General features: G+C 31.1%; 1 protein-coding gene and 1 long non-coding RNA gene across 2 annotated transcripts; one reads left to right on the top strand and one right to left on the bottom strand.

The window, feature by feature from the left end:
* Nucleotides 1-2,634: 2,634 nt before the first annotated feature.
* Nucleotides 2,635-19,762, bottom strand: LOC139524079 (very low-density lipoprotein receptor-like). Its single transcript, XM_071318639.1, has 8 exons — nucleotides 19,714-19,762; nucleotides 9,760-9,838; nucleotides 7,916-8,047; nucleotides 7,135-7,260; nucleotides 6,297-6,428; nucleotides 5,743-5,874; nucleotides 3,754-3,873; nucleotides 2,635-2,929 (listed from the first exon to the last, which is right to left on the bottom strand). Exons 2-8 carry the CDS (start codon nucleotides 9,818-9,820, stop codon nucleotides 2,859-2,861), a joined length of 774 nt encoding a protein of 257 aa, XP_071174740.1. The 5' UTR covers nucleotides 9,821-9,838; nucleotides 19,714-19,762; the 3' UTR covers nucleotides 2,635-2,858.
* On the top strand, nucleotides 11,040-16,289 carry LOC139522461 (uncharacterized). Its single transcript, XR_011664437.1, has 3 exons — nucleotides 11,040-11,144; nucleotides 14,274-14,353; nucleotides 15,596-16,289. It is a non-coding gene; the product is annotated as an uncharacterized lncRNA (long non-coding RNA).
* Nucleotides 19,763-23,824: the final 4,062 nt, after the last annotated feature.

The following is a 23,824-nucleotide window of genomic DNA, read 5'->3' as shown; positions in this document are numbered from 1 at the left end:
TTAAAGATTGCATATGTTGGCGTTAATATTGAGTCACTGATAAGGTCTTTGCATCGGAACAAAACACATTTATTCTAAAAACAGTTGTTGGCATGACACGGGTTATGTTCTTCTCATATATGTTATGATGGTATGATACTAAACCCCTAACGGGAAGGATTGTGCCTGATGTTAATATGATGAAATCATAATCTTTTAGTCAGTTTAATTGGAGTCTGGAGCTGGCATGTCAGTTAACTGCTAGTAGTCTGTTGTTATTTATGTATTATTGTCATTTTGTTTATTTTCTTTGCATTGGTTACATCTTTTGACATCAGACTCGGACTTCTCTTGAACTGAATTTTAATGTGCGTATTGTTATGCGTTTACTTTTCTACATTGGTTAGGGGTATACGGGGAGGGTTGAGATCTCACAAACATGTTTAACCCCGCCGCATTTTTGCGCCTGTCCCAAGTCAGGAGCCTCTGGCCTTTGTTAGTCTTGTATTAATATTTTAATTTTAGTTTCTTGTTTACAATTTGGAAATTAGTATGGCGTTCATTATCACTGGACTAGTATATATTTGTTTATGGGCCAGCTGAAGGACGCCTCCGGGTGCGGGAATTTCTCGCTACATTGAAGACCTGTTGGTGACCCTCTGCTGTTGTTTTTTTATTTGGTCGGGTTGTTGTCTCTTTGACACATTCCCCATTTCCATTCTCAATTTTACGTATATAAATTACATAAACAAACGACATCTTTTGTACATCAGATTCCTGACTTAGGACAGGTGCAACCATTTGCAGCGGGATTAAACATCTTCCTATTGAAATTAATAAAGCAACATGCCAGGTTTTTTTTAAGAAGGAAAAGCATTTTTTATCCATGCATGTTCCAATTTTCTTAAAAACACCAACATCTCAATAAGACTCTTCGTTTCGCTTTGACTTGAAAATATGCAATATAAATTGATCAAATAGACCCCCTTTTCTCTCTTATATTTATTCGTTCTCAGGCACCAGGTTCTATCTGCCAAAATTGTCTTAAATAAAAGGGAAAGGGGATAAGGGTTTGTTATAGAAACATTAATCCTGTAAATTGAGTTTTGAAAATGCATTTATTTATAAATATATTTGTTATTGGACGTCAGATGAACAATCAATTAATACACGAAATGCGATATAACAGTTCGGGTTATGCAACTTTTAATTAATCATTATTATGATAAAATCACACTATTTTTAGAGAAATTTACAATGTGTTATATCAAATTGATTATTTGTTATATCAAATAAATAATTTGTTATATCAAATTGATCATTTGTTATATCAAATTGATCATTTGTTATATCAAATTGACAATTTGTTATATCAAATTGACAATTTGTTATATCAAATTAATAATCTGTTATTTAATGAATGGCTATTATTTATTTTAAATTTATTGAACCATAAAACTAATATTTGACTCTTCACATTGAATAATCCGCGAAGCGGATTATGTAAAATGTGAAGAGTCAAAAATTAGTTTTATGGTTCAATAAAATCAAAATAAATTATTGCCATTCATTATAAATAAGTTTTTATCAAAAATAAGACTCAAAGAACTTTTTATATTAATTATATTATTACAATAACAACGAACACACAAATGGCGTATGAATATACAACGTCAGAGTGGGCGTGTCGCCATAAAAATTGACAACATTGAAAATAAAACTAATAATTTTAACCAATCAGAAGACAGTAAATACACCAAATTTATTCATATCAAATTAATAATATGTTATATTAAATAAATAATTTGTTATATCAAAATAGAAAATCTGTTTTATCAAATTAATAATTTGTTATATCAAATTGATAATTTGTTATATCAAATTAATAATTTGTTATATCAAATTTATCATTTGTTATATCAAATTATTAATCTGTTATATCAAATTAATAATCTGTTATATCAAATTAATAATCTGTACTAACATGGCCCTAAAAGGCTTCCGTACAATCTATCTGTCCATCTGTTCGTCAACACTTTTTTTTACTAATTTGCTTTACTCATCCCCATGTTATGCCAAGACAACACGAGTATTGATTTAAGAAAGCAGTATTCGATTTTTATTTTTTTTTTGGTTTTGTCGTTTCATCGTTCCATCTTTAAATTAATGGTAGCTTACAGCCATTATGCTTAAAAAGAATTCATCAAAACTTTCCATTTTTGTAGGGATAGATACAAAGAAGATTATAGAAGTTTATTTACGTCCCTCATTTTATTATGTGTATCATGAATGGCCAATACCAATATGTAAGAGTCAACCAACGCATGCTGTTCAATATTAATTACGTAAGTAATCTATTTTGATCCCTTTTAACAATGATGTTTTGGCATACTTTCGAATAAGATAACAGTTCAAAAGTGTCATCATTTCAGATGTATGATTACAGAGTTTTGTCTAGTAAGAAATCGTCATATAAATTATATGATTAACAATTATTGTTTAATTTGGTAGCATATTTTGCTCCGGTTTGATTTACCTAATCATCTATAGATTTAATCATATAAGGACATTGTCTAATCACTAAAAATGACAAATGCCAAGACCTTGTTGTTTCCATTGATTTTCTGGCAACTGAGGTAAAGACTAAATTTCCAATTGAAGTTGGAAAAATATTTTATTTACTACTGTCAAATCTAATCAAATACAGAATAAGTGATGCGAGTAAGATAACACTTTTTATTAAATATGAGAATTGTCTGATATATTATGAGCTTATATTTTATTGATTATTGCATATCAGTTAAGCAATATTCAATTAGAAATACAAGACAATGGCTAAATTTGCAGGCATAGTTAAAGACATTATTATCTAGATATTTTCATTTTGACTTCTTTAGACCACGAGCTGCTCTGTGATAATCCATGAAACTATATATACTTCTCTTTGATTCTGAAAAATAAATGAATAAATCAGTATCCTACATTTGTATATGTCATAGTATTTGAGTAATACAATAAGACTTAAAGTTCAATACAATTGCAACCTGCATAGTCGTTGCCAAAGACCAGGGTTTGTTAAAGTCGATTTCTTAATTTTATATGAAATCAGAAAACAAGAACACGTGGGTTTTTATCTAAATAATGAAAAAAGATATCATTTTAATCTTATATTTCAAAACACATAAAGTCTTTTTAAAAGTCATATCTGGTACTAAAGTCGTTATGTAACTTTTCTATTTCAAGTTTTTTAAGACCACCGTGGTTTTTTTTAATGGATTGACATATGCTATCAGTAATTGCATTACTTTTAGACTGGAACCTTGTGTCTGTTGTTTGATGACAGTGATTTTTTTTCTCGAAACCATAGAAACCATATCCCGCACATATAAACATTAAACCTGGCCACAATCTTTATATGTCTGTCCAAATTCGAAGGTTAATAATGCATTGTTATATTATAGGTCGTTTCTGTGTGTGTTACATTTTAATGTTGTGTTTGTGTTGTGTCGTAGTTCTCATATATTTGACGCGTTTCCCTCAATTTTAGTTTGTAACCCGGATTTGTGTTTTCTCTATCGATTTATGAATTTCGAACAACGGTATACTACTGTTGCCTTTATTTGTCATTGGTTGCTGACATTACATTTATTTCTATTTGTTTTAGTGTTGTAGCTTACTATACTGTATGCTGATTTTTTTATTGTTGAAGGTGATGTGTATTACACTTGTTTATCTCATTTGCAATAATCAATTATAATCTCCTTGAATACTTACCGTTGCAGTTTTCTTCATCAGATCCGTCGTAGCAGTCTGGGTCATTGTCACAAAGATAAGATTTAAAAATGCATTGTATTCCATCTTTACATTTTACCTCAAAACGACCACAAAATTTCTCTATATTAAAAAGAATAATAACACTACATCATAAACGAATGACTTCAAATTTATCTGCAGTAGCGTAAAGTAAAATCACAAAACTACTGAGCTCCGAGGTAAATTCTGAACGGAATTTCCCTAATCAATTGCAAATGACAAAATCATCTGACAATACACATCAAACGAATGGACAACAGGTGTCATATTTATCAACTTGGTACAGGCATTTTTAAAAATAGAAAATTGTGGATCGAACCTGGTTTTATAGCGCATCAAATTTCATCATATTTACAACTATGCTTGAACAAGACAGACATAAAAGATAAAATTGTCAAAATAATGGTGGTACAGCAGTCATCATCGTGTCATAATATCAGTTAGAACAAATACAAACAAATATTTAACAAAGAAGCGCATAAAAGCATCTATCAATTTGAAATTAAAAACAACCATATGCATTACTTACTTATATATGTATTTTAAATCAACCAAGACAGAATTGATTTGCTTTAATGGCAAGGTTTCACAAAGCTTGAGTAGGGACTGCAAGCTCTTGAATATCGAATAAGTTGGGAAATATTTCAAAATTAAAATCGTGTCGTTTGTCATAGATTCTGGTACTACTCTTTTGATTTATTTTATTGATATTTAAATATCTCGATTAATGTGTCACACATTTTTTTCAATATACGGACTATATAAACCTGGCTTGCTTCAAACACAAAACTTGCTCAAACAAAGATATGTGGAAGGACGACTCGGTTTGATAATATAAAAGTTTTTCTTACAAAAAATATTCCGGTAAAGCACTTTATTTCTTTCAATTCATATGAACATGTTTTGAAAATTATATTAGTTATCTGTAGACATATGGTAATGTGTGAAATAAGTACATATTAATTGAAAGAACAGTGCAAACCTGTATACAACAATAACCTGGTAGACCAGATGAAATGACTTTCGAAAGGACGTGGCTCTTCATTGGGGTTAAAAACACAAGGATTTTTCTACAGCGGGGGAAGAATAGGTTGACTGTACAAAATTGGTTTCGTTAACACGAGGCGATTTTTGAAGGTATTGTTGAAGTTTTCTTAATACTCGATATAATGTTCCTGTTCAGTGGCAGTTTGGCACGGGTTATTCGAAATGCAATTTATCTAACTTATTCAAATTCTGGTTTTTACATTCTGCCAGAGAGCACACACTCAAAATAGATTCCCCTTATCGAAAGTCGTTGGTTATTTTGTGGCATTCCTGCATCCTTCACTAATTAAAACTGATCGTCCCAAAATAGCAAAATAGCACAATGGTGTCCAGAATAGAATTCACCACCAAATAATCAATCAATCAATATATAAGAAGATTGACAATATTATCAATAATTGGAATCTTGATTTGCTTTTCTTCAAGCGATTATTAAAGAGTCGCGAAAGATACCTGGGGGTCATTATTCTCATATATCTAAAATAAAGTGACGACGATATGCTAAAAAGGAAAACAAAAATAGACACATATCAGTACACAAAACACAACATGCAAGTGCAAGAAAAACCCAACCAAAACGTGGGGATTATGTTAGTTCCTCCGAAAGGATACGTCGATTCTACTCTATATGTAGCTGCCGTCGTGTTGAACATTTGCACTTCGATCATCTACCGCTGACTTTAATCAAACATGGCTTGCAAGACATTGGTGATGCAATGTCACAATAATGTTACGTTTTATTTTGCTTTCAACCTTTTGCATTGATCATTCATGTGGACACTTATATTGCGAACTGAAATTGGCAAACAAAAATGTTCTTTCCATTCGTTGGGAAACATATGGACTATTAGTATATGTTTAAAAAAGAAAGTTTCAATTACGACAATAAAGGTTAAGGATTACCCGCACACATGTTTACGTCTTCATCTGAGTTGTCTGGACAATGTTCAAGACCATCACATTGGTACCTAGGATTTACACAGTGTACTCCATTCCTGCATCTTACTTCCCCTTTAAGACATTCCGGTGCGTTCGCTGTAACAACAGCAATGCATTATGTAAGATAAGCAGAATCTAAATCCAGCTTCACTGATAACTGATATATTGTCTCTCTCTCTCCCGCTCCCGCACATTAACATTATATTTAAAAAAACAACATAAATATCTCATATTATCGTGTTTAAGAATTTTTAAAGTGCATCATTTACTTCCAGAGTACTTAGAACTACCAATAGAATCTCATTGTTGAGCATCAGTAAGACCTTTCATGAAAGTCCTTTTTATATTACAAGTTTCAATCTATGTTTGTCTGTAATAAAAAGTTATTGACATATTCAATTGGAGATTCAATTATTTCATGGATCATTTGATGACGAATTTTAAAGATCAATAACAAAGACGTGTACAGAAAACATAAACATGATCGTAAATTGTGAATACTATGAAATATGAATTACCTCTACAAAACTCTGGGTCACTGTCGGACCCATCTAAACAAAAGGCATTATCTGTTGCCACACAAAGGAACCTAGTGCGAAAACATTGCAAGTTGTTTCTACATTTCATAAAACCGCTGGTACACTGGAAATCTGTAATTCATCTTTCGAAATGCATCAAATTAAAAAAACATGAAAGCACTGATGTTCAGTTATTTTTCGGGTTACTGACTTGTAAAGAAATATCTATGGTTAATTTAAGCTCCATTGAGAAATAAAATTATAGAAATAACACAGCATTATTTTTATATATCAGCAATGTCGTCTGATCTATAATTTCACCGATGTCGTACTATACTTGATTGTGACATTTTGACAAAGTGAGTGCTCCATGCATAGCAGAAAATAATTAACCTATCAACGCAACTGGTCTGGTTCCTTTTGGGTGTTATGAGATTCTGTAACTTTTTTATTGCGACCTTGATTCCACCTTTAATCGATTGACGAAATTTGGCTCTTTTTTAAACCGAATGACGAGATTTGTCTCTTTTAAATTGATTGACGAGATTTGTCTCGTTTTAAATTAATTGACGAGATTTGTCTCTTTAAAATCGATTGACAAGATTTGACTCTTTAAAAGTAATCGACGAGCTTTGTCCCTTTGAAATCAATTGACAAGATTTGTCTTTTTTTAAATTCATTGACGAGATTTGTCTCTAACACAGGTAATGTTATTTGTTCTTATATTCGTATTCATTATTTTTTTACTTACCTTTAAGTAGAAAAATATATATATATATATATGATAAGTTCCGTTTAAAATCATTAAAAACTTCTAAAGAATTTAATCATTAAGTACCTTTGCACATTTCTTGATCTTCATCAGATTCATCATTACACTGTGTGTAACCATCGCATAAATAATCTTGATGGACACATTCTATGTTATTTTTACATTTTACAGTCCCACTTAGACAGCTGAAATCTGTAATTGATTAACATATATTACACAAAGAACATTAAATATATGACATGTAATCATCCCTGGGGTTACTATGAAAATTGTCGAAATGAAAATGTTAACGTTGAGTAAATAGTCAACAATAACAAAGATGCATTTTCTTTTTTTTAAATAGAAAAGGCGTTTTAAAAAGTAAATAATTGTTCACTTGTTCGATGTTAAAGTCATTAGGGAGTTTCGATCATATTTGTATTTTATTTTATCGTATATTGCTATTGTTATATGTATTTTCTGGTTTCCTTCAATCTATTAAAGTTTCAATAAGTTTCGGATAATAGAAAATAGATTCTCATATAGGTTAACAAATTTTTTTAAGAACAATAACTTTTCCTCATACTTTTCAAAGTTCAGTATTTTATGTGATTTTACCTTATTTTATTTAATAACCTGGCGTCTGTTTGCTTTTGCAATAAAAAACGTATCATACATTTTTAATTGATCTGTTCGTGGTTCATTGCAGTAAAAGTAAATAAGTAAAATTCTTTCGTTACTTGTTCTTATACATATCTTATCATGTTTTTTGTATCTTTTGCTCCTTTTTCCTAAATGACTCAATAATTAAGCAGGTCATTTAGCGTCAACCACTGGATCATGACCATTAAACATAATTAGTAATTACCTCTGCAGAAATCAGGATCTTCGTCAGATTGATCGTCACAATGGACATATCCATTACATAGTCCTCCCCTTGGAATACATTGCACGTTATCCTTACATTTTATTCCATGATTTTTACAATTGTTTCCTGCAACTTATGGTCAATTAAGCGATTATAAACGGAAACATATAAGATACTGTCAACAATTGTCTTCTCTATGGTCGGGTTGTTGTCGCTTGGACACATTCCCCATTTCCTTTCTCAATTTTATTAATTGTTTTACGTTGTTTTGATTCTCAAATGAATAAATTGAATTGCAATTTTATTTTGAATACATATCAATTGTTATCTGGAAGTTATCCTTACATTTTATTCCACGGTTTTGACAATTATTTTCTGCAACTGAGAGTCAATCAGGTAATATTAGATGACATTGATTTGTATAATCTTTACAATGTTTTAATTTTTTCAACAAATAAATTGAATTGCTTTTTATTTTTGAAATCATATCACTTGAAACCGAGAAAACCTTATTGTTTGATTGATTATGTTATAGAAAGTTCTTGGTTGAAGGGGTTTATTGCCAAAGAACACACTGAGGAGTTGCATGGTTTAGCCAATGGAGTGAGTTATTCGCTTAAAACATTAAGGGTTGGTGTATTCCTGCATCTTCGCTAGCCAAGGATTACGATCCACTTTCCTCCTCTCCACCCTTGGCAGATTAAGTCAACATGTGTAATAACAATGTTGCGCCATCTACCGGTAGATTAAAGTCACACCCATTCCAAATACATTATTCTTCACCAATGGTAGCACTTGAACTCTTCAATTTGCAGGTGAAACACGGTAGCGTCTAGATTCTACACAGTGGGAAAAGCAGGAAACAAAAATATACGTTGACATTTATTCATTTGTGCAAGAAACATACATAGGAACTTTTACTAGTTGATTTGAATTGTCACTAGATATAGTCGTAAATTTTGGGATATAAAGACAATAAGCGCGTGCCAATTGTTTACATACACATTATACAGTTACACGTGATCATGTTATAGACGCTTCTAGATTGTATGCAGCGAGTTTTGACTGCAACCAATGAAAATCATTACCTTATGTCTTCGAAATCCTATCACAGTCCGCCAAGGTTGGAGATAAGGGAAGTGGACCGTAACGTTTGGCTAGCGAAGATGGTGTTCTGATGAAGGTTATCGTAGAAACACGCTTCCAATTTACTAAATTTTCATTCTCGTTTCTTCTTACAAGTATATCATGATTAAACACTTAGAAGTAGCTTTTTATATACAAATAAACTTTTTATCACATAAGCAAATTGCATTTTTATGAAATAAAAGTAGAAAATGTAGGAACTTTATCGTTTTCTACGCATTAACAATTTATTTTGATCCGACGTTATCGACATCTAGACAACACCTTTTTTGTATGCCGTCAGGGGAGTGAAATAACGACGTGTATTTACATGTCAAATTATCGGTTTTTATTTCAATGGGAAATCAACGTAATTTTTTGCAACCAATGTAATAAATATCTATAACGTCGGATAAAAAAATTATGAATGCGCAAGAAAAAGATATAGTTCCTTACATTTTCTACATTAATTTACTCAAAACAATTATTTGCTACTAAATATGTAATAAAAGAATTCTAATATCGAAAAATATTCAACTCGTGACCGAACATCACTGTTAATAAACTCATGTGAATCGTGTTCAGTCACTTGTTGAATATTTTCTCAATTTGAATACTTCGATTAGTTATTCTATAACAAATCATACATATAATAAATTAAGTCGTATATTCTTTGAGATATATTAATACATTTACGCTTATTCAATTCAAGTGCTTACCTGACAATGAAAGGTTGGTGCAGAATCCAATTACAAATATTGTCAACGGAAGATAAGTCATTGTGTCCTGTCTAACTGTCTAAAAAAAGAAAAAGCATTACAACTGTCATACAGACCATTGTGTAGGTCTTGTTTGTGAAGGCCTGAGTTCTCTTATAATAATGACAAAAACAGTTGATCCTTCAAAAAATAGAACTACGTAAAGAAGATAAAAAAAAGACAGACAGACAGACAGACGAAAACATTTCAAAGTTTATAATCGAGTTTAATAAGAAATAGGTTTGAAAACCGATAAATCCGCCATAGCATCATTGCGATACTTATATGATAGTTTTTATTAAAAGACAAATGTATCTGGTATTTATCAAGCATCCCTTTATGTTATTGTATGCCTTTAGCCCACAAAACACAGTTTTCAAGAGTTAATTTATAAAGGTTAAAACATTTAAGAATAGAAAAACTCAACTAATAGGAGATGCTTAAAATTTACGAGAGATTGAATAGTAATAACCCTAGATAACACAAACAAGTATTTTGTATTAAGTTATCCACAAAAAGGATCCTCATATTAAGTCTTGTGTAAATTATCTTCAGTAAAACTTTGATATTGAAATACACCAACTCTAGTGTGTTGACTCATTTAGCAATGTTATATATATATTTTAGCACTTCAAATTTGTAATGTTATCTATAAATCCTGGTATCTATGAAATTGATGATGGGAGTTTATAACGACCTTGACTGGCTATACAGCCCTTGCACGGTCGGCTTGAATGATGACTTTATATGTTATCAACGTAATGAAATTTTGTGCGAATGTCATAAGGTGAGTGGTTTAGCTAGCTGTGAAGCCACGTTTTACCTTTGGCCTATATTTTTTAATCTTTGATCTATAATTGTCTACTTATGTAAATTGTGACTTCGATTGAGAGTTGTCTAATTGGCACTTATACCACATCTTCTTTTATCTATTAAACCCACAATTTCTACATAAGAAAATGCTTGTTTCAAGTCAGAAATATTACAGTTGTTTTCCAGTTGTTAAATGTTTGGGCCTTTAATTTAGCCATCTGAAAAGGTACTCTTTTTTTTATATATATATTTATTTTACTTTTATCAACCTGTAGCCTAAAAATAAAATAGAATCTGAAGAGATATGATGGATAAAAAAAAAAAAGTCAAGTCTTGTAAATACTCCTGATTACCCAGTAGTATGTTCCTTATATAGTAAGCTCAGACAAGAAAGAAAGCAGTTAATCGTTGACCTTAACCTTGATCTAAACAAGTTCACGTGAATGTTGAGATGATCGGATGATTAAAGAATGCCACGTGTATAAATTTAATGATGAGCAGGAGGTTCTCATCTAATTTAAGTGTCTCTAATGGTGAGTTTTTAAAATATTTCCAATTGTTTAATTTTATAGAAAGCATCATGATTTATTCTAAAATGTAAAGGAATTTCTTGTCTGACATTAGATAGTACAGTGTTAATGTTCACTAAGCATGCTGACTTTTTGTACAGGTAAATATTGATCATTTGTCATATGTAAACATACACATGAAACTTGTTTACATTTCCAATGAGTCATCCTTCATGATATGTATAATGATATTAAATATAAATACATTTATGATATAAACATGGTTATTATATATTTTTATAAACATCACTCAAAAACCTACTTGAATTTGTATCAAGAACTTTCATACTATCAAAGTATTGTTGAAATTCTAACTTAAAAATTCTGTAGACATCAACATTTTTTTGTTTATATGCTGATGCATATGTAGATTTATGAATAGAGAACATTAATACAGTCAGAAACAGATTGATGTCATAGTAGTTTTTATCATATATTTTATACCCAAGTTTTAGATTTTTGAAAGTGATTATATGTGTCCCCATTTTTATTTTGTCCAGTAGTAATTTGACCTTTTTCCAAAAAAATTGAAAGTATTGGCATGTGATGAAAAAGTGTTCATAGTTGCAAATATTGCACTGGTCATCGCTTTTCAGTTGCCAGATGTACAATAGCTGTTTACAAGGAAGGATATAGTGAAGTAGCTTCCACCGGAATATTTTTAATGTGTTAACTTGTAAACTGTAGAATATGAAGTTAAGCATTTTATACAGATAGCTTGACGATTCTAATTTAAATTGTGTTTTTCATTTCAGAAAGCCAATTGGTGTTTCTTCCTCTATATTACTTGAATTAATGCTTTTATATATTTCTTTTGATGGAAGGTTTTCAATGCAGATCAATTTTGTGTTGTTTTGTGTTTTTAGGTATAGCTTTTTTTATCTGTTTTAATTTGAGTATGGCACGATTTCTCTGATTTCATTTCTATTTGCCATTTTTTTGGTATTGCATTTTTGATTCTTGACAGTTCTGATATCCAATTTGATTTAATTGTCAGTTTATCTAGTACAATTTTTTGTGAGATATTTCCTTCTTTGTCGATTATATCATTAATAAATAGTATCCCATTTGTTATCCAATTTGAAAATATTAAGCATTTGTTTTGAAATTGTATATGCTTATTGCCCCAGATATATTGTTGTCTTATATTAATAAAAGTTGTATCGTTGGTTTTGTTTGAGATATTTTTTATTTAAACCAACTTTTAATAATTTCTAGGTAAAAAAGGGGGAGTGTTTTACTAAGGTTTGGGATTGCTTTTATGTTACCTGGATTCATGTTGAATAAGGAAAAGTTTTCTCCAAATATATTAAAAAAGAAAAGGGGAATATCTTTCCAGTTTGCAAAGTGTGTGGATGTTAATCGTTTGACCCAGGATAATTGTATAGCTGATAGGAAATTGTCAATATTAATAATTTTTAGGCCTCCTTCCAAATAATCTTTACATAAATATATCCGTTTAACTTTTTCTTTTTCATTGCCCCAAATGAAATTGTAAATCAGTTTTTTGAATTCATTCAAAAACATTTTGGATATAGTTGTAACAGATGCCAAGAAAGTTAAATTTGGTAGGATAAGAGATTTAATTACTGTTATTCTACCTATCATTGTAAGATTTCTTCTGTTCCAGCTATTGATTGCATCTTGAGACTTTCTTAAAATCTTTTCTGTATTTAATCTGTCACATTCATCTTTGTTAAGTCCAAAATATACCCCTAGACATTTAATAGGTTCTGTATTCCAGTGTATATTTTCATATTTATCTTTACAGCTTTTCAATTTGCCTAACCATATACCCTCTGTTTTAGATCGGTTAAGTTTAAGACCCAATAGTGTTCCAAATATTTCAATCAAGTTTAAAGCATAGCTTATTTCCTGCTTACATTTAAAAAAAAGAGTAGCATCATCTGCTAGTTGTGAAATTTTCAGACTATGTGTTTTAGAGTCTAATTTAATTTGAAATCCCTTAATACCAGTATCTTGTCTTATTCTACATGCGAGAATTTTTACTGCTATTGTGAAAATTAGAGAACTGCATGGACACCCTTGTCGTATCCCACGAGATACATTATAGGTTTCTGAAATCCAACCATTATTTAGCATACAGCCTTTAATATTTTTATATAATGTTTTAACCCATTTAATAAATGAGTTTGGGAGACCAAATTTTATAAGGGCTTCATACATAAAGTCCCATTCTAATGAATCAAAAGCTTTTGAAAAATCAATAAAAAGTAATGCACCATCAATATGAAAGGTTTCAGCATAATCTATAATGTCTTGGATTTGGCGTATATTAAAACCAATATATCTAGTTTTGATATAACCATTTTGATCGCCATGAATTATTTTTAACAGTATTGGTTTTAAACGTTGAGCTATTGCATATGCAATGAGTTTAGTATCTACATTTAATAGTGTAATTGGTCTATAGTTATCCAGTGACAAAGGATCTTTTTTTGTAAATTAAGGATATTATACATATTTTTTGTATGGTTGTTAGTTCTCCTTCTTCATACCATTTGTTAAAAACTTCAACAGTAAATTCTTTTAAATTACTCCAGAAAGTGCGATAAAATTCTACACTTAGCCCATCTATTCCTGGAGATTTATTTAATTTCATTTTAAATATTGCTATAGTGCATTCTTCTACTGTTAAGGCCCCCCCCCCCAAGGATTCACTCTCTATTTCTGATAGTTTGTGATCAATGTTGGTTTCATTTATATAATTTTTTATATCTTTTAAATTGGGAGAAGTGCTTTTATAGAGATTTTCATAGTATGATCTTTCTATGTTTAGAATTTCTGAGTGTTCTGTAACTATTTTCCTATCTTTATTTTTAAGCGCTGTGATACTCTTTTTGGTTTGTCTTGATTTTTCAAGGCCCAGGAAGAATTTAGTGTTTTTCTCTCTTTCTTCTAACCATTTTACTCGGGATCTTATTTTTGCACCTTTAACTTCATTTAAATAGAAGTTTTCAAGTTTTTCTTCAATGGTTTCAATTTCCCTTTCCATGGTTGGGCTTACATTTGTTTTTTCATCTAATTTTCTTAATTTTATTTCTAAATTTTTTATATCATTTTTATTTTCAGATGACCTTTGTTTGCAGTAAGTAAGAGTTGCGTTTCTTACCTCTGATTTAAACATATCCCACAGTGTTTTCAAATTTTTGGTGAGTATTTGTTTTTTTTATAGTTTTCGATTAATTTATTTATGAGATCAATATAATTTTGCTCTTTAAGTATACTATTATTTATTTTAAAGAATCCCCTGCCTCTTTCTTCCGAATTTTGTCTTACTTGTAAAGAAATGGCTTCATGATCAGTATATGAGATCATTGCAGGTCGAATATCTGCTTTCATAACATGCGGTCTTATATCGGGACTTATTAAAAAGAAGTCAATTCTACTGGATATTTTTTGTATCATTTTTCCTTCTCCATGAGAATTGACTTGTATTTGGATGAAGTTCTCTCCATATATCTGTTAAATTATTTTTCTTTATTAATTTTTTAAACTATTCACTGGTTTGTAGTTTCGTGAGATATTATTAGTTTTTTGTTATCATTAATTGATAGTGTTTCGTTCATGTCACCTCCAAGTATAAGAATACCCAAGCGATTGATTTCAATTATATTTTTAACCTTTTTGAAAAATTTGTTTCTGTTTTTGTGTTGATTTGGAGCATATACATTTATTAAAGTAAAAATGTTTTCATTTATTTCTAGGTTAATCAAAAGTATTCTGCCTTCTGTATCTTTTATCTCATTTATTGTCTTACATTTTAAATTATTTTTTACATAGATTGATACCCCTTTTGATTGTGTGTTACCATAACTATGATACATTTTCCCATCAAACTCATTATTTATTGTTTTTTTCATTTTTTTTCTATAAAATGTGACTCTTGCATGAAAAGAATGTTACATTTTTGATTTTTTTGTCCATAATTGTAATCTTTCTCTTTTCTGGTTTTGGCCTAAACCTTGACAGTTTAGTGATATAATATGTAGATTTTCACCCAATGTTAAATTTTGAGTTTAAATGTTTTGTTGACATAAATGCAAAAAGAAGATATATTTGTTTCATCTCATATTTACAGCATATTTTCATTAGTTGTTTGATTTGATGATTACTATAAAAACAATGGTACACAGTCATGTGTAAGATAAGTGCATATAATAAATAAAACATAAACACAAACTTGACAGTGTACATGAATGTAAATAAAACATAACACAAATAAATATAAGCATGCATGCATGTAATTGAACATATAATTTTATTTACTTGTTCAATATATACTTTAGATTTTTCTGTTGCTACTTCAACATATTTTGAGACTATAAAAATGTTATATATTCACTGAAAAAACAGATATATTTTATTCATATCATGTGTTTATTTATTTTTAGGTCTGATGTTTTGGTAGAAGTATGAAATTGGTGGACCATGTACATGGTGTGGGCATTTACAATCAGTTTAGAAGCAACAGAATGATTATATTTAGCAAAATCAGTACTTGTGTATTTCTATGGAGGAACATATTTACTGATAATATGGGACTTGCAAAGGATTGACAGATGGATTTTATCATGTGGATTAATATTGACTTTTGAAGTATTCCTAATGTGTGGATTGAATAAGATATCCAAATCTTTTTAATGTGAAATGGAAAAAGACGAAGTATGAATTCTAATATGTGAATTAAAACTGATGGATAATTTGTTATAGAGCAAGCATTTATCATGGAGAGTTTATAGCTGTTAACTATAAAAATCAACAGAAAAGGTGATTTTAGACTTATGTGATTTATTGAATCGGTATTTATCAAAGATATTTTCTTTATGAACGTTAATTTTGTTGGATTTTCCTTATTTATTTTATCTTTATTTCTACTTCGAGCAGCTAGTGTTTTCCTTTTAAACAGTTGAAGTATATGTATAATTATTGTGTTTATTTCATTTATCATGTTTATATGATTCTTTATTATGTTTATACGAGTAAAAGGCATCATAATAAATTTTATTATCAATACAGCTTTCCGTATATATTTATTTATACCTGCAAATATTATTTTTGTGGTAGTTTCATCACAACTTGACTTGTTCCAATTTGTCATTTGATGAATAGCATATTCAGAATAGAGACATTTATAACTTGATTTTGTGATATTCAGCAATGGGGTCGTTTGAAATTCAACTTTTTATGCCCCACCTACGATAGTAGAGGGATATTATGTTTTCTGGTATGTGCGTCCGTTCGTCCGTTCGTCTGTTCGTCCGTCCGTCCGTCTGTTCGTTCATCCGTCCGTCCGACCGTTCGTTCGTCCGTCTGTCCCACTTCAGGTTAAAGTTTTTGGTCGAGGTAGATTTTGATGAAGTAGAAGTCCAATCAACTTGAAACTTAGTATACATGTGCCCTATGATATGATCTTTCTAATTTAAATGCCAAATTAGAGTTTTGACCGCAATTTTACAGTTCACTGAACATAGAAAATGATAGTGCAAATTTCAGGTTAAAGTTTTTGGTCAAAGTAGTTTTTTTTAAAGTAGAAGTCCAATCAACTTGAAACTTAGTATACATGTTCCCTTTGATAAGATCATTATAATTTTAATGCCAAATTAGAGAATTTATTCCAATTTCACGGTCCACTAAACATAGAAAATGATAGTGCGAGTGGGGCATCCGTGTACTGTGGACACATTCTTGTTTTACAATAGGTCGTATACACAATTTATTACATATATATACATTTTCTTTTATATTTCTTGTAATTCTATTTTCAAGGTGTATATAATCTGAAATTATATCACACTCTGACTTATTTTTTTTAATTTTTTTTTCTTGACTAAAAACAAAAATAGACAAACAAATAAAAAATATAATACGGTATTTACAATAATTCATAGGTGAATTTTATATTTGGACAATTTTGTGTTTTGGATCGTTATGTGTTATGATCAGATGTCCTTGGTTTTGATGAGCCAATCTCACGGTCATGTAACTTATCAGTTGGTGTGGTGGCGGAACGTTTGGCGGATTTCTGCTGAGGGGTTGTCCTGAGGTATTTATCTAGTGGACCATAAATTGTTGCTGTTGTTCCTTTTATTTTTTCATGTATTGTTCAGGATGCTGTTATTCTGGTTCATCAGACTTCAATTCAGATAGGTTTTGGTCTGGTACCTGTGTGTGTGTGTTGTTTGTATCTGTGGGAAGTTCAGCATTTTTGCTGATTTCCTCAGTATGTGTAATATCTAACAAGTTTTCGGTAGATTGTGATAAAACAATCTCCTCACCTTTCTCGGTTTCAGATTCACTTGCTTCATCCGCCTCTTCTGACGGCACATCTGAGTCAGCTTGACTGACTCAGCTGTGCAGTCTTTAGAGATATGACCATTTGTACCGCAAGTCTTGCACTTCCAGTCATTGTTACAGTCTGATTTTTTATGACCTTTTTGCAGGCATTTGGTACATTAAATTTCAGCTTTTTGGTTTGTTTGACCCTTGTAGACAATCAGTTCACGGTATTTGCCAATTTTGACATTTCTAGGAATCATGGTAAGGAAGGGTTCGACATAAAAGATCCTGTCGCCTGTTTGAAAGTTTGTCACGAACCCATCAATCCGAAGTCTCTCTCTTTGGTAATTTAGTACTTCAAGTTGCCAATTTTGTAGGTATCTAATTAATTGTCCGTCATCAGCAGATTCTTTATCTTAATTCTAACTGTGGTTGGGCTTTCTTTCTCCACATATTTTGGGTTTCTTGGGTAAACCTCGATTCGTTTTTTTCGAACTGTGATTGAGTTAACCACAAGAGTTTCCCTGTCTTCTTCACTGTCTGGGTATACACGCCATACCCCTCCAATGACTCTCTGAAGTCCATTTAAATGGTTAGCAGGTATTGTGAGATCTATACATTTGAATAACTCGGTATGTGTAAGATAATTGTTTTTATCAGGTTTTGAACTACCGAAAATGTCTGATTCTAATATGAAATCAGGCTTGACGTTGAAATATTCCGCATCAGGCTCTGCATTATCTTTATGTGTGTGGTTGTTATGTTTAAGTGCCATAACATAGGAGTCCGCCATTTTTTCACTGGCCGGATTTTCACTATCTTGACCACTCATGGTTTCAAAGTAGAAAACTGTTATGTTTTGAACTATACTAATAAACAGATAGTTTCTTGAAGGTTAATTATCGTTTTGTTTGTTGCTGGTATGGATGGAGTGACTCTCACATATGTACATTACTATTAATTATTGTTATTTTTCCGGGGCTTGGAAAACCGTGGTCAGCCATTTAAACCGGAAATTCAATTCAACTCTGTAAAGGTTCATGTCAGTAACCACTAGTAGTCAGTTGTAATTCATGTATTATTGCTATTATGTTTATATTCTTTTGTTACCTCTTCTGACATCCAAGTTCTCATGAACTGAGTTTTACTGTGCGTATTGTTTTGCGTTTATTTTTCTACATTGACAAGAGGTGTAGGGGGAGGGTTGAAATCTCAAAAATGTTTTTTTTTTAACCTCGCTACGTTTTGGCGCCTGTTCCAAGTCAGGAACCTCTGGGTTTTGTTAGTCTTGTATGAATTTTGATTTTAATTTCTTGTGTATAATTCGGAGTTTAGCCGACGTCCATTATCACTGAACTAGAATATACATTTGTTTAGGGGCCAGCTGAAGGTCGCCTCCGGGTGCGGAAGTTTCTCGCTGCATTGCAGACTCATTGGTGACCTTCTGCTGTTGTCTGTTCTATGGTCGGATTGTGGTCTCTTTGACACATTCCCTATCTCCATTCTCAATGTAAGTGTGTTTTTTTAAACGTATAAATCAAAACTATTTGAGAAATCATCTCTATGAAGACTTAATGTGCCCTACTTTTAAAGATTTTTGTTTACCCTTCGCTCATACAGAGATCCATTTCTTGTGTTTTATTCAAACAAGTTATAACCCTGATGACTTTTTGACTCTTTTTTAAACTTGAAAAATTGCTCACTAAGAAGAATTGTTTTGCTAATATGTGCAGTTTTACGTTACTGTTACGTTCTGTTGAGAATAATATTCATGCAGGAGAATATTATAATGATTTCCCAATCATTCAAATGTTTATTTATCTTTTTATTTATGTATTTATTTACTTTAAAATGTATGTATTTTTTTTTTAACTTTATTTATTTATTTGTGTACTCTTCGTTGGTTACTAATCTTATTCAAATAAGTGCACTTAACTTAAAATATCTGCATGCCAGCTAATGCATCTATATATTCATACTAGTGGACTGATGGAACTTTGTAACAGGTCAAATAAATTTTAAGAATGCATAGATGCACAATAATGTTTCCCATTTACATTTATAATTGGATACTAGTACTGTTATTCAATTATATTTCTTATACATTTTATCATACTATCACAATATCACTTCTTATTATATGCTTGGATTAAAAAGGGGTTTCTTTTGTCCGATTTAAAATACTATTATAAAAAGTAAAATAACAAAAATACTAATAAACTAATATTCTTACCAGAGACAAATGTGTTCATGTAATAGCAGTTAGGAAACAGAATCATAATGATTTATAAGCTTTTATAGTACCTATGACATTTGCAGTTAAATTATTATGTCAGGCTTCCTGTTTTAAATCGCCCACAGACCTAATTTTCAAACAATAATCGAATATTCGTGTGTAATTTTTATATATTTTCCAACAAAATTGGCAATTCAGAACAATAGATTACAGTTGTACTAAGTTCAATCATTAAAAAACTCTAATACCTTATATGTACATGTAGTCATCAAATTACTAGGCAGTCTTGTATACAATTTTAAAACGATTACCCGAATATTTTTTTAGAATAACTACACATCTGGTAGTACTTTAAACGTGTCTTCTTTTATTAGAAAATTTTAAAATTCTTTAAATGCTGTGTTATTTTCAATTATGAGGGTATTTTTCTTAATATAAAAACAAGGATATTGGGTATTCATCCATATTACAAAATAAGTACATACACAACCATACCAAAAAACACAAAAAAAACACAAAGGAGTAGTCCTTATATTGCTTCTATTAATCAGAAAGTAATATATATTTTAGATTCTGAAAAAATAGCTTTTTAGATAATATAGCGGTCTTTTCATTTCATTAACCTGTATTAAGTTATGTAAGGGACCTTAATATGTATAAGTAAGAATAAATATATTTTACAGCTACTTAAATATATTTTGAATATAGTCTCCACACTTAAGTTTTTAGCTTTTTTGTCACAAAACAATTGCTCTTATCCCTTTCTCAGTGTGCTACTTTTAACATTAAAAGAGATATACTCATAATCTCATCATATATAGATACCAGGATTAAATATTTGTCATTGCTTCTGATATATGCATCGACTTAGGATTTCTTTATGCATCACTTCTGCTTTGTATTTTTTCATGCATGTTTCAAGTATGACTCTTCGCATCTCTCCTTGGACACTGATTGAATTTCTCTTTTTTTTTGTACAACTGTAATAAAACATCTTAAAAAATGCTTACTTCACGGTTCCCAAGATATCTAATAAAATCAAAATGATTTGAAATCAGATATTACTAATTAATGGTACTATTCAAACAAGAAAAGAAATTGTACATATGGTAAAGTTGCTATACAGTTTATCTGTTAATTAATGCAAAGCATCTGATGTCTCGTTTTAATGTGGTCTTATAGTTTTTACCGTATTAAAATCATTTGTTAAATATGGCTCCATATAAAATGGATGCAATGGGGTCATAAGATTATTAGAAAATGGTAATATGTTGCTGTGATATGCCTTTTTATAACGGCTTCACACTAAATATGTAGGCTATGAGCTTATTTATATTTTTGTCATGGAAAACATGTTTTTTATTGTTGTGTTTTAATTAGTTTTGGACTAGTTTTCTAAACGAGAGGCAAAAGATACCAGAGAGACGGTCAAACTCATGGATCGAAAATAAACTGACAATGCCATGGCTAAAAATATATAAAGACAAACAGACAAATAATGTTACACAATACACAATATAGGAAACTTAAGACCAATCCTGGTAAAATCTTGGGGTGATCGCAGGTGCTCCGAAAGGGTGAGCAATGCTTGCTCCACATGTGGCACCCGTCGTTTTGCTCATGTTATTTGAAACCGGGTAAATAGTCTAATTCGGTAGGTCACATTCATGGTGAAAAGGGCGTGGTGAAAAGGGAAATGGATTGTAGTTACGACATAAGCAAAATATTCAATACCATTCTATAGATCGATGTTATTCATGCTGTGGAAAAATACAACAAAGTCTTACTGGATTTTTTTTTTATTTTTGTATTTGATAGCAAAGAAAGGTACTAAAGGTTGCTAAACACTTATCCGACGTCCATGATAAATGTGTTGTTGTCCCCGCAGACAAAGCCCCAAATAACATCGTTTTTGTCTGTAAAAGTTACTACATTAATTGCTTGATAAACGAATTAGGTATAGACAATGCACTTGGAAACTCAACATATACCCTCACGACACTTACCAAAGAGAAAATCCTGGATAATCATAGGTCTGTTCTTTGTTCCTTTGGTATTTCAACCAAAGATGAAGAACTGGATCTTCCATCACTGTATTGGATACCTAAACTACATAAGTGTCCTTACAAACAACGGTATATTGCTGGGTCTTCCAAGTGCTCCACGAAACCTCTTTCTAAATTATTAACATCTATTTTATCAGCAATCAAAGACGGGCTTCAAAGTTATTGTGAAACTGCCTATTCTAGAGGTGGCGTGAATCAGATGTGGATACTTAAACATTCCAAAGATCTTTTAGAGTACATACTATCTAACTCTCTTTCATCTTGTAACAGTATTAAAACATTTGACTTTTCTACTCTTTACACAAGTATTCCACATTCCAAACTAAAAGACAAATTGAAAGAGTTGGTATTATTTTGCTTCATAAAAAAGAATGGCCAACGTAGATACAAGTATCTTGTCTTAGGGAGGGTTAAATCATACTTTGTAAATAATCACTCTGATTCAAACAAAAAATTCTCTGAAACCGATATTATCAAGATGCTTGATTTCTTGATTGACAACATATTTGTAACGTTCGGAGGACGTGTTTTTCAACAGACTGTCGGCATCCCAATGGGAACAAACTGTGCTCCTCTACTTGCCGACTTGTTTCTTTATTATTATGAGGCTGACTTCATGCAGGAACTTCTTAGGAAGAAAGATAAGAAGTTAGCAATATCCTTTAACTCTACTTTCCGCTATATAGATGACGTTCTTTCACTAAACAATTCAAAATTTGGTGACTATGTGGAACGCATCTATCCCATCGAATTGGAGATAAAGGATACTACAGATACAGTTAAGTCGGCTTCATATCTTGACTTACATCTAGAAATTGACAATGAGGGTCGGTTGAAAACAAAACTTTACGACAAAAGAGATGATTTCAGGTTTCCAATTGTGAACTTTCCATTTCTAAGTAGCAACATTCCAGCAGCACCTGCATACGGGGTATATATCTCCCAATTGATACGATATTCCCGTGCTTGCATTTAAAATTTCCTATCATGATTTTCTTGATAGAGGGTTGCTGCTCACAAGGAAGCTATTAAACCAAGAGTTCCAAATGGTGAAGTTGAAATCATCCCTTCGTAAATTTTACGGACGCCATCACGAGTTGGTTGACCGTTATGGAATAACCGTATCACAAATGATATCGGATATGTTCCTTACGTCGTAACTACAATCCCCTTCCCTTTCCTGAATGTGACCTACCGAATTAGACTATTTACCGGATTTGTTATCACATAAGCAACACGACGGGTGCCGCATGTGGAGCAGGATCTGCTTACCCTTCCGGAGCACCTGAGATAACCCCTAGTTTTTGGTGGGGTTCGTGTTGTTTATTCTTTAGTTTTCTATGTTGTGTCATGTGTACTATTGTTTTTCTGTTTGTCTTTTTCATTTTTAGCCATGGCGTTGTCAGTTTGTTTTAGATTTATGAGTTTGACTGTCCCTTTGTTATCTTTCGTCCCTCTTTTCTAATCTATCTTATAATAACCCAATTCTTAAAATGAAAAAACTTCTATGTCGGTTGATCATTCACTTCCATGTACATTTTAAACATGGCTCTTTGCATCTGTCCTTAGGCACTGAATTAATTTTCCTTTAAAGCACAACTGCAATAAAAATCCCCAAAATGCTTATGTCACTGGTACCAAGTTATCTAGTCATATAAAATGATTGCATGTATTGCTTATTAATGTAACAATTCAAACAAGAAAAGAAATTGTATGTATGGTAAAGTGGGATTAAACAAGTAGCGTTCCTGCTGAAGGTAAATCCAGAAAAGCGCTTTGGACACAAGAAATTATTAAACGTGCTGTTTTCAATTTTTTGAACCTGGTTTTATGGCTAGCCAAGCCTCTCGCATATATGGCAATGTTAGCTTTATCGTTTCCATCCGTCCATTGCAAGGCAAAATTACATACTTCAACTTTGAACAGAAAATATGAAAAAGATTGTACGATGTTATCCTATAGCTACACACAAAGTAGGAAATAATGTATGTTAACCTTTCTGGTGTGCTCTTTTCTAATGATTACACAAATAGATAGATTGT

The sequence above is a fragment of the Mytilus edulis genome, chromosome 5 (genome assembly GCF_963676685.1).
Source record: "Mytilus edulis chromosome 5, xbMytEdul2.2, whole genome shotgun sequence".
NCBI lineage: Eukaryota > Metazoa > Mollusca > Bivalvia > Mytilida > Mytilidae > Mytilus > Mytilus edulis.
Note: the sequence above shows the minus strand (reverse complement) of the source record. Positions and strands in the feature narration are given on the sequence as shown.